Raw genomic sequence first — 11,405 nt, forward strand, 5'->3', positions numbered from 1 at the left:
CTTTTAAAGCCTGGTGTCAACATCTACATACAATGGATTTGTAGAAATTATAATAATCCGCCAGCTGGATTAATGAATTCACACTGGTGGCATTTAGCTGCTCCTCTTTTTAAACGTGGATGGTACAGTTACATTTTTTTAAATATCTAACCTGTCTCAGCTATACATAACTCTTCATTACCTGAACATTTTCACTCAAGTGAACTCCAAATTAGAACTCGGTGTTTAGTTATTACATTATCCGTGTGGTCCTTTCACTTCCAAAACCTAGTTATGCTTTCTAAAAAAGCATACAGTTGATTTTAAGCTAAAATTAGTTTAGCTTAAAAGTTTGAAGATGCAGCTGGTTTAAGGCAAGAGTGAAGCCTAACAAAATTAAATTGAGAACTGATGCAGTCTCTTAACCTGGAATTAAAACATAGACAAGGTCTAAAATCTCAGTGGCTCAAAAAAGAACACAAAACACAGTACTTTTCTGGCACCTGAGATACCTTCCTACCAGCAGTGCTGCTTCTGCCTCAGCTTTTAAGTGCTTTGAGAAATTGATTTTGATAGAGCTGAGAAATGTGACATGTTTGGGAGTTTTAAAAGAAACAGTAGTGCATGGGTCGTTTTTTCTGTTGTCTTCACAACCTGGCCACGGTGGTAACTTTGGGTGTGAGACAAAAAACCTGGAAATGAAGAATAATCTTCAATGCCTGTATTTCCCCAACAACAGTCTCTATGAATGTGAGCAGAGGGAGAAACCTAAATGTCTTTCTCCATAGATTATTTCGATGGCATAGAAGAAGGGGAGCAGCAGTGCCATTCCATTTACCACCCTCAAATCTCACAGGTCCTGTGCAGAGGAATCCAAATTACTTCCTCTCTTCGGAACGCAGAACTTGATACTTTCATTTTGCTTCAAGCTCTGTTGCGATTAGGGCTTGCTTCAGGTAAACCAAGTTTCCCAAGAACTGTGGGCAGTCAGGGAAGAGGTTTCATTTCCTCAGGCTCCCCTGCCAATAGGAATAGGAAGCTTTCTGCATCAGAAATTGCTGCTTAGCTGGCGTTCAAAGGATGAACTGAATGCATGTCAAGACACTGTGCGCATTTGTTTAAACAACTTTTGGTACATTTTATAACATTAACTAGTTTAACAAGCCTTTGTATCTATAGACAGTATATTTTTCTACTTTCAGCCTGTTGCAGCTTCAGTTTTTAACTGTGTAGTCTCTTCAGTTCACATCAAGATCTTGTCAACTTCTTCAAATAAAGTGGTGATGATGACTTGTCAAAAGCTTCTTTGTCTTGGTCAGACTCTGGATGTGGGACAAGCCAAGGTCCCTGGGGGCAAGTGTCAGTTGCTAAGGGGTGGGCTGGGAAGGGTTTCTACCTCCACACAGTATCTCCCTGCTCCTGGAGTTTCTGTTCCTCACGCTCCAGCTCCCCCACCCACATGAAGTCTTCTCCCTGCCTCATGATGCGATGTTTCCATGCTGGCAGCACCAGGTGTATTTTACAGGGAGCTGCTGAAACGCTGGACTGAAAACCTTTACACAAGGAAGTCCCCAGCCTGTGTGGCCATGGTGCTCTGCCAGCCACTCCTGAGTGTCACCGGTGCTGCCAGTGACATGCCAGTAACTCAGGTAGTAAAATAAAACCCGGCAGCTTTTGACCAGGCTCTCCCTGGGCTTTGCTGCCACCAGGTGAAGCCCTGCTTCCCCTCCGCCCCCACCAGACTAAGGTGCCTGCTGAAAACTAAAGTGACTTCTTCCTGTACCGAGGATCAGAATGCTGGCTAAATCCTGAAATCCTGCCCGAAGCCTGTCAGTCCAAACCAGCCCACACCCTTTAAACGCATTAGCAGGGCTCGTCCGTTTCCCCTCTCCAGCGTTGACAGGGTAGAGCCTCTGCCCCTGCACTGCCAAAGCCCCACCACAGCACCTGTCACTGGGGAGCCTCAGCCTGGCCTGATACCTCTTGACAATCAGAATATTCCTCACCTCCCTCTTTTACAAGAGCGCTGATGGTAATTGAGGATACCTGGTAAGAACCAAACTCTTTGTATGTATTATGTTTAATTTCAAGTGCTGCTCTTGGTAAGTAGATATTCTCTCGCAAATGAAGAAAAAAAAATGTGTCCCACCAATAAACTTGCATCCTTCCCCAAAATGTTTTTGCCAAAGTAACACAGCCATCGAGATCAGTTTTTCAAGTAGGTAGGGGCAAAACCACAGGATGTCCTGAGCTTACTTACCAAAATACTGACATGCCAAAATCCTAAAAAAAACACCCCCCCTTTCCCTATGGTACACACTTTCAAAAAAAAAAACCCAACCCACAGCAAAGTAGCTTCACAATCCAAGATTGACAAATTGATGTCAGTGTGATGTCAGTTGTATCAAAATGAGACCAAACCAACCTCTCACTTCCAAGAGCAAGCAGTTCCCCAAAGCAATTTGTTACTTACCCGTGTTTCTTCAAGCTCTTTCCCCTCCTCCCCACCCCCAACTTTAACACAACACTTGAAAAAAAAAGAAAATTAAAGGCTGTTGCTTTTCAGTGAGGAAACCACCCTGCTCTAGAGTAACACACTAAATGAATGAGGATCAGCTTCGTAAAGTTGCCTCCTGCCAACTATTGCCCAGCCACTGGAGCAGCAGGAGGACCTCATCGGGGTCATCCTCTGGCTGTAGCAGCATCTTAGACAAGTAGTATCATATATCAAAGGGCTCACTAATCAACTGATGTCAAACTTTATAGAGTAGGAACACAAAAAAGGCATCTTCCTTCCCTTAGCACCAAGAAATTACACTTATTTCTTCCTTAACACACTACTTTGTAAGAAATAAAGACTCTCAGCAAAGCAGATAAAGAAAACCACTGAAGAAAAAAAAACAAGTTATGATGGTATCAGAGCACTCACAATGGGAAACAAAAAACATCCCTTCACATCTTTGCTGATCTGGGCAACAACTCAGACCAAGCGCCTGAGCTGAGCCGTGTGGGCCTTCTCCTCAGCTCTTGTCACGAGGCCCTTCCTGGGAGCTTCCTTGGGACACGCGGTCATGCGGGTGCCGAGCACCACCCAGGCATTTCTGAGCACACCCAGCAACGCAGCAGCCACTTACAGATCACTTTGAGCACCTCTACAGCATAGATGCTAAGTTTTAGGGAGTAAATGGTGACTAGAGATCTAAACTTTGGATTTCTAATACTGTCCAGGTATCTGACCTAAAAATATCTCAGTTTTAGGCACTGTTATTAGAATCTCACTGAGATTTTTTGTTTCTCCAGCAGCCACACTCCACCAGTGTAGAACACATTAATGATGAACTCACACCTACTGTTTGGAATACTCCATTTATTTCTAGCTTCCAAGAACAACACGTGAATTACTACACTCGGATGTTTGTCCCCCAGAAAGTTTAACAAGAATGGGAAATATGTTCCAAGGTATTAGTTGTAGGTCATGTAGCGGGGGGTAGCACTGAATTTCGCATAGGATTTGATGACTTTGTTCACTGCTTCTAAGAAGTCTTTCTCAGTTGCGATTTTTCGACGTGCTCGGATAGCAAACATGCCTGCCTCCGTGCAGACACTGCGAATCTCGGCACCTTTGAAAGAAAGGGATAAACAAATTGAGCCCTCACCACCAGTGGAGATGAAGCATACTCAAAAATAGTTAAAAAAGAAGTAAAAATTCAGCTTACCTGTGCTGTTAGGACACAGACGAGCCAACAGCTCAAATCTTATATCTCTTTCAACACTCATCGAACGAGCATGTATCTTGAATATGTGGGTTCGCCCCTGAAAAGAGTGGAGGATAGAAGTGTTCATGCTATGAAAGAGGTGACGACTGTAGCATGCACCTGTCCATGCCTAGAGCAAGGGCAGATGGAAAATTTACCTTTTATTTTCTGCTTAACTATAGTTTTCTACGTCTGGACTACCATGGTCAAGTGTCCGTGACACTAAATTAAGAAACCACTTATAGAAGAGCTTTAATGGTAGAAGCACCTCAAGAAATCTCTCTTAAAGAGCCAACAAAACACAGGCCAACTTAAGAACTAAATCACAGATCTGGGTCAAAGGTTTCTTTATCTGTTGAGTCAGGAACATATAGTGGATGCTGCTATTTACCACGGCTTCTCGGCCAGGGATGGAATCTGCGTGGCATGGAAAACCTTTCAGGCACATCTCTAATTCCCCAAATTTCCAAATTGTTAAGAGCGCTGCTCTTGTTAATTCGCATAAGCTGCTTCCAGACAATAATGCCTGAACTGAAGAAACGCTCTGGTGTCAGAGCTGTGAAAGAAAGGATTCTCACCTCAAGATCAGGCAAGCTGAACTCTATCTTCCTATCCAACCTGCCGGGCCTCATCAGGGCTGGATCCAGAGTATCGGGTCTGTTTGTAGCCATCAGCACTTTGATGTTGCCTCGTGGGTCAAAACCATCCAACTGGTTGATCAGCTCCAGCATCGTACGTTGCACTTCATTGTCACCCCCAGCCCCATCATCAAAACGAGCCCCTGGAAAGAGGAGACACACACGCGTTTCACAAAACGAGAGAGGGACCTTTGGCGTGTGGAGGAGGCGTCACAGCTGCTACACAGAAGACACTGAGGGAATAAGAATTTAAATGACGTACAAACAGTTGTGGCTGGCTTAAATAAGGTCTGAGGGGTTTACTTGAAAATGACACATTTCAAAGGAAGAGTGAGCGGTGCTCTCCGTCAGTCAGGGCGGGCGCTCTGCCCTCACCCTTAGTGTGAAAGGGCCTGCTGCCACACCAACTGAACGGCCAAGCTGCTGAAGTTTATACAGGGAGCTTGTTTGCTTATTTTGCCTCCCCTCAGCCAAAATCCTTCCCCTTCACGTCTGTGTAAAATTGTTCTGCTTTCAACGGACCCAAGTACTTCCTTTCAGAGAAAAAAAAAACAAACATTTTCAGGCGGTAAGAAAGATTTACTATGGAGTCCAGAAGGTGAAGGGAGATTAAGTTAATAGTACTTGTAGCAAAGACAATACAGAGATATTCTTCCCTGAAGTTAAAATAATGTAGGTATTTCAAATGTGCAAAAATGTCTTCTCATCTGGGTTAAGTACGTTCCAGCTATATAAACCACTTCTCGACAGCTTCCCACAAATGGAGCATACTGGTAGTTTTGCTAAATAGGTTTTTACAAGTCCATTTCTTGAAATGCAGCAATCCAGTTAAAGAAGTACAACGTGAAAAGAAAAACTAGTTCTCATATAAGATTAGAGCTAGAAATATGTCAGACATACCTCCAATGGCATCAATTTCATCAAAGAATATAAGACAAGCTTTTTTAGTTCTGGCCATTTCAAAGAGTTCACGAACCATTCGAGCTCCCTGAAAGCAAAAATTAGGATTTTGTTAAAGATTCAAAGCACATTAAAGGAAAACTGTAAGAATTAAACTTTTCCTGCTTCCAAACACCTCAAAGTTTCCAGTGATAAAACTCGTTTACTTGCACACATAGACAGAACAACATCCATAAATCTTAAAGCAATTTATAAAGAAGAGAGAACTTACTACTCTCAAATTCAGAAGTACAGATGAAGTCATTTACCTCAGGGCTAAGTGAAAACTAAGTGACAGAGTTGGGAACAGAATCCTAATCCTAGAGTCCTTCTGAACTGCCAGTTAAAGGCCGCACTGCAAAATCCATCTCACCAATCAGAGCACACCTCAGGTCTTACAACTGACTGCCTGACCTGCAGGGATTTGTGTAACGGCTCCTCTCTCCCACTTGTACCTCCAACACACAAGTACGTTCATCCATCACACTCGTGACGGCGTCTGGTCCCCAAAAGTGGAAATCTGCAGATCACTCCACGCTCCATCGAGTGTTCAGCCTCACCTCTCCCACGTACTTCTGCACCAGTTCAGATCCGATGACTCGGATGAAGCAGGCGTCGGTCCTGTTCGCAACAGCACGGGCACAAAGCGTTTTGCCTGTACCAGGTGGCCCAAACAGCAGCACTCCTTTGGGAGGCTCAATGCCAAGGTTAACAAATCTTTCAGGCTGTGGTGGTGGGAAACAGAAGGTTATGTGTAAATTAAAGATCACGTGCATCAAAGAGTATATGCAAATTAAGAAAATCATCAATGAGGAGCAATATTTAGACTGGATATTAGGAAAAATTTCTTCACCAAAAGGGTTAAGCATTGGAACAGGCTGCCTGGGGAAGCGGTTGGAGGTATTTCATCACTCCAGAGGTATTTAAAAGATGTGAAGATATAGCACTTGGGGGCACGGTTTAGCGTGGGCCTGGCACTGTGAGGCTAATGGTTGGACTTGGTGATCTTACAGGTCTTTTCCAACCTACACAATTCTATGATTCTAAACAAGTCAGGCTACCTCAGATCTCATTTGTTAAAACTAGATCTCCTTTCACTTAAGGCATTCACATCCAGCTACATTATCTTTTCTTGCCTTCTCAAGTGCCAACAGATGACCAGAATACTTTCAAAACAATAAGTTTCGATCTGGAGATTACTTACATGAAGCAAAGGAGTTTCAACCACCTCTCTCAGCTTTTCAATCTGCTCTTTACAACCACCAACATCACTGTAAGTCACATCTGGTTTTTCTTCTACCTGCACAACAAAAAGGTGAGTGAGCAGTTAACAGCCTGATGCCACATATCTCTCCGGGCTTTCAAGGGCCCAGAACAAAATCCAGCCAAGTAATCACAATTACAAGACAAAGCAATGTCATAATAAGCAATGGCGGTTCTCACTTGCATCATGGTGACTGTGGGATCAATCTTCGGAGGCAAAGGGATGTGGATTTGATACTTGTTTCTGTCCACTCTGGTGAGAAAGCATAAAGACTATTATTTTAACACTGGTTAATTAATCTGTCATGTAGAAACAACCTGCAAACTAGAATAGGAATTCTTGGAACTGTTCTTTTCTCTGGCATCAAGACATCCCAGCCCTTAAAGCTAATAATCAGACAGGCTAGAAACTGCAATTCCTTCTGCAGGGAAATTTAAGGTTTCCAAAAATATGAATTCCAAAGTATTTTGAAAACTAAACTACAAAATATCCCACAGACCAAACTAGCAAAATATTGATTCTGAAATCAAGAGGCTTCACCTCCTCAGTGAATATTTCCTGTAGCCTCCCTGTGAGTAACCATGCAGACTGCCAAAGAGGCAGCAGGCTACGCAGGCTCCCTGAAAGCTGGGACTATCAAGACCAAAACTGAGAGGTTTCAATCCATGACATGCATTTCTCATCAGAATGACACCAAAATCAAAAGATTCCTGCACAACATGCGAGTTACTGCCTTCCAACAGACATTCTTATCATTCGAACCACTGCAAAAGTGGTAGTTGTTGACCTGTCAAACCAATGGATTAGATGAGGTAGCTTCAGGCTCCTGAAAAACGCCGAAGAGCACAAAGAGTTTGCTTACCCAACTCTCATGCCTTCTTCTATGTCAGTTGGCGCCACCTGGTCGCTGAGATCCACCACGAATTTGGCAAACTGCTTGACATTGATAATGTACTTGGGATCCTCTGAGTCTGCATTGATAATCTTTGTGCACCTAAGACAGAACACACACTTAGCAGCAGCAGGCAGGCAAACTCACCAGCTTGCTATTTGTGATGAGAGCGTTTTATTTTCCTAACACAACGAAACAGCTACTGCACTTGTGATTCTATTACTATAGCATCACGCAAGAATTACAGGAATAAATGCAGGGATGAACTACGCAGCACAGCATCATCAAGCCTAACATGGTTCCTTTTTGTCACACTGGTAAAAAGCACTTTCAATATGCACCTCATGTGAGCATTTTTTTTTTTATAAGCCTACACTTAAGCTACAAATCACACATGTAACAGCATGCAGCTCCACTGCACAGAAGAAGAGCGCGCCCACCTTGCAACCTGTAAGGGTTGCTCGCTTTGGAGAGTTTGCTTATCTGCAGCCAGATCCCAAAGGGCAGGAGGGGCCAGGCCAGTGTCGGATTCCTTGATTCCTGCGCACAAGCACACACAAGTTGAGGAGGAAGCAGATAACTGGTAGGTTGGCAGCCCTTCCCACAGCCAGAACCTTAGACACAAGCCTACAGGAAGCTTTTGAGAGATCTGCAACCCACATACACACGCATCTTCGACGGACTTCCTGAAAACAAGTTTCCTAAAGAAATGAGGCTGACATGGCTGTGCCAGCTAAACATGCAACTACAAGCCCAGCCATCCTCTCGCAGAATTTTGCAGTGTGGGCACAATTACAACCAGCTCGATAGAGATATCCCATATGAGCATATTTCTAAGAGTTTCAAAAAGGGAGTGAAACTCTGCAAGTGCTTTCACTGAGGGAAAACTCTAGTGCAAGATAGCACAAGCTAAGGGATTCACAGATGGGAAAGCCTGTAAATCTTCCAAAACATGGATAGAAGGAGTCTCATTCTCCATGATGTCTTTGAAAGAATCAAGGATTTTATTGAAAAAGAGAAACCACAGTCTTCCTGGTAGTATTGAGGACCACTAGAGGATTAGTAACAGAGCAACAAAAACACATCAGTGAAACAAAAGAAGAAAAATTACGGAACAAATTGATTTTTATTTTAACTGTCAAAACTGATCAGCCAATTTTAAATGCCAGCTGCTCCAATACACATTTCTTCATTATACAAGGACTGGTACCACTATTTAAATGATAATATGCGGATTTTTTTGCAGTCAACAGAAGTTCACTCACTAGTTAAATGCAGCTTGATACAAATCACAGCAAATTACCTAGTGGCAGAAAGGGGCATTTGTTTCATGACAACGTAATACATAAAAAACGCATTTTTGAATAAAAATGTGTTAAACTACAAAATTACATAATGGTATGTACAGATTAGCCCTGCCTAATCAAACAAGACCATCACCTACAAAGCAAATATCTCACGTTTCCAAATAAAACACTTGTTTTAGTGTATTTGGCTCTTCCATTGAAAGTTATCTTAAGAAAGAAAGATACCAGTGAGCTCATTGATTTTCTTAAGTAGTTGTTGAATATCATCTTCTACTTGCTTGATCTGCCTCGAGTAAGTGCTCTGGCCCTGGAAAAGAAACATCACGTAGATTTCGTAACTCAGATTACGTTTAGGAGACAATGCCAATAGCTGCTCAGCGTCAAGACGTTCAATAGACTGTCTCGCTAGAACAGCCAACTATTGATCACAGCCAAAAAAGACAGTATGAAGTTCCAGGAACAATATTTTTGTTTGCAAAAATAGGAGGGCACAAGTGGAAATTTCTCACTCTTGCAAACTTATTTTTTTAACTTATTTTTTTAAACGTTTTTTTCCCTTAAGTTTAAAAAAGACTTAGTAAAAACTACGTACAGACAGAATTCTGCATCCACCATCTGAAAATCATCTGTGCAAGTGCTTTAACTACCTTACCTAACCTTTCTGTCACCCACAGAAGACAGCAGGAAGATCGTGAGGCAAATCAGAAGCCAGGTCCTTGCTTGTGATAACGTGCTTACTATCTTGCCCTGCCTAATGGATCCGGATTTGCTTTACAAGGCCTCCTTCATATCAGCTTGGCCAAAGAGAAGCAGCTGCAGCGGGCACAAGCAAAGCCCTTGCTGTCAGACCCCTAAAACAATCAGCTACAAGCTACAAAACTAGAAAAAATAACACTTCATTGCTTTCAAGCTAACAAACCTACTGCATTATTTTTAAAGTCATGGTTTGGGGTTTCTCACTGGAAGATGGAAAGGGAAAAAAAGATTTTGACAGAAAAGTATTAGGAGAGGCAGATTTACTAACTACTCTGTAAGTACATGTCCCTCCACTCCTGTGTTCAGTTCTCAACAGGACTTGTTGTGGTTTTTTTAACGTGTATATGTATGCTACTTACATATGTTTTCAGCAAGGCAATATCTCCTTCATCCAGAGCTGAAACAAGACAGGAAAGACTTAAGCTTCCAATTTTAAAAACAAAATCAGCAATGTAATTTTGCTTCTAAAAGATTAAAACATCTTACAGGAAGTCTTTCAAGATTCTACTTTTTTGCTAAGCCAAAGTGGAACAAAAAAGTATCAGACACTCAAGAAAAAACAAAATAATTTTGCGCCTGCAGCTACTTTCTTCTGTCCAAAAGTCTGTACCACCCGGAGCTCACAGCAAGCAGGCTATTTAAACTTTGCCTCCCTCAGAGTAGCTTACCAACTCATGACTGTACAGAGAAGGAATTTAAAGTATCAAAACTTCACCTTTTTAACTTTTTGTTTCTTAATGCTTAAGAAAATATCAATGAAAAACTGTCACCTACTTTCCACCAATGATGTCTCTCTTCCAAGACGCCCAATGTGAGCAGGGAACAATGACCAAATCTAAGCTGGTCTCAGTAACAAAAAAACTAATACAATGTGGAGTTTTAGTATTGTAAAGCAAAAAACATGGGAATGGTCACACTAGATGAGATAAACAGTCTGGTCCAATATTCCTTCTGCTACACCAAGGTCTATGAATCTGGCAAATACAGAGTGGGCTCCCACTTCATGTTATTAACAGTCCTTAATAGATTTTCCTTGTGCAAACATTTCTGTCAGTTTTCTGAATCCCTGTAAACTTTCTGTCATCCCCTATTTACTTTCATATCACTTTAACAGACCTTTAATATTCCCTCTCCCTTCCCCAAAAAGCTCTCTATTCCCCTGACCAAATGACAGTCTTCTCCTTAAGCACCCCAGGCTCTTGGTTTTCTCTCTTTTCTAATTCCATTGTATCTTTTTATAGTAGAGGGAGCCCAAACCACACAGTACTAAAGATCTGGGTGCAGAGTGTATTATACAGTATTTTGAAAGGGGGTTTTTTGTGTTGATCCCTGTCTCCTTCCTGTGCATTTGTACCACCCTACTGATTTTTTTCCTATCTCCTAAACACTTTGTTGTTAAAAGTCCTGCTTGGGCAGGAACAGTTTGAAGTCCATCAATGATTATAGTATTGCTTTTGCTTCCAGATGCATTACTTTTTACTAATACGAAACAAAAAGCACAGGTAAGCCCAACATGAGAGGAAAAGGGCAATATTCACACTATGCCAGCACCACCAGAAAACTTCACCACTCCTGCTTCCACTGAATCACTTACGAAAGTGGCAACAGGCAGGGTTTGAGAGACACCTTTACAGGAAGAAAAAAAAAAAAAGGGAAAATCTTACTAGGCTGACATTTTGGCTAATAATTAAACCACAAAAGGTCTTTAAAAAGCCAATTGGCCTTCTCAGAAGCTTTTTATGAGAAAACACTGGAGAGCCTTGGAACCAGCCAGGCCAGATATAGGCTGGGCAGTGATTGGCTTGAGAGCAGCCCTGAGGAAAAGGACTTGGGGGTGCTGGTAAATGAGAAGCTCAACATGAGCCATCAGTGTGC

At 42.2% G+C, this 11,405-nt stretch overlaps 1 protein-coding gene across 1 annotated transcript; it reads right to left on the reverse strand.

Annotated features, from left to right (window-relative positions):
* Positions 1 to 3,329: 3,329 nt before the first annotated feature.
* PSMC2 (proteasome (prosome, macropain) 26S subunit, ATPase, 2) lies at positions 3,330 to 9,927 on the reverse strand (the record flags this gene model as incomplete). The annotated part of the gene is made up of 11 exons (XM_009871691.1): positions 3,330 to 3,599; positions 3,696 to 3,792; positions 4,313 to 4,515; positions 5,273 to 5,360; positions 5,872 to 6,036; positions 6,516 to 6,611; positions 6,755 to 6,827; positions 7,438 to 7,569; positions 7,908 to 8,007; positions 9,000 to 9,081; positions 9,890 to 9,927. Coding segments are annotated over 11 exons (1,232 nt in total), but the record flags the coding sequence as incomplete, so codon positions are not given.
* Positions 9,928 to 11,405: the final 1,478 nt, after the last annotated feature.

The sequence above is a fragment of the Apaloderma vittatum genome, unplaced genomic scaffold (genome assembly GCF_000703405.1).
Source record: "Apaloderma vittatum isolate BGI_N311 unplaced genomic scaffold, ASM70340v1 scaffold6366, whole genome shotgun sequence".
In the NCBI taxonomy this organism is placed as follows: Eukaryota; Metazoa; Chordata; class Aves; order Trogoniformes; family Trogonidae; genus Apaloderma; species Apaloderma vittatum.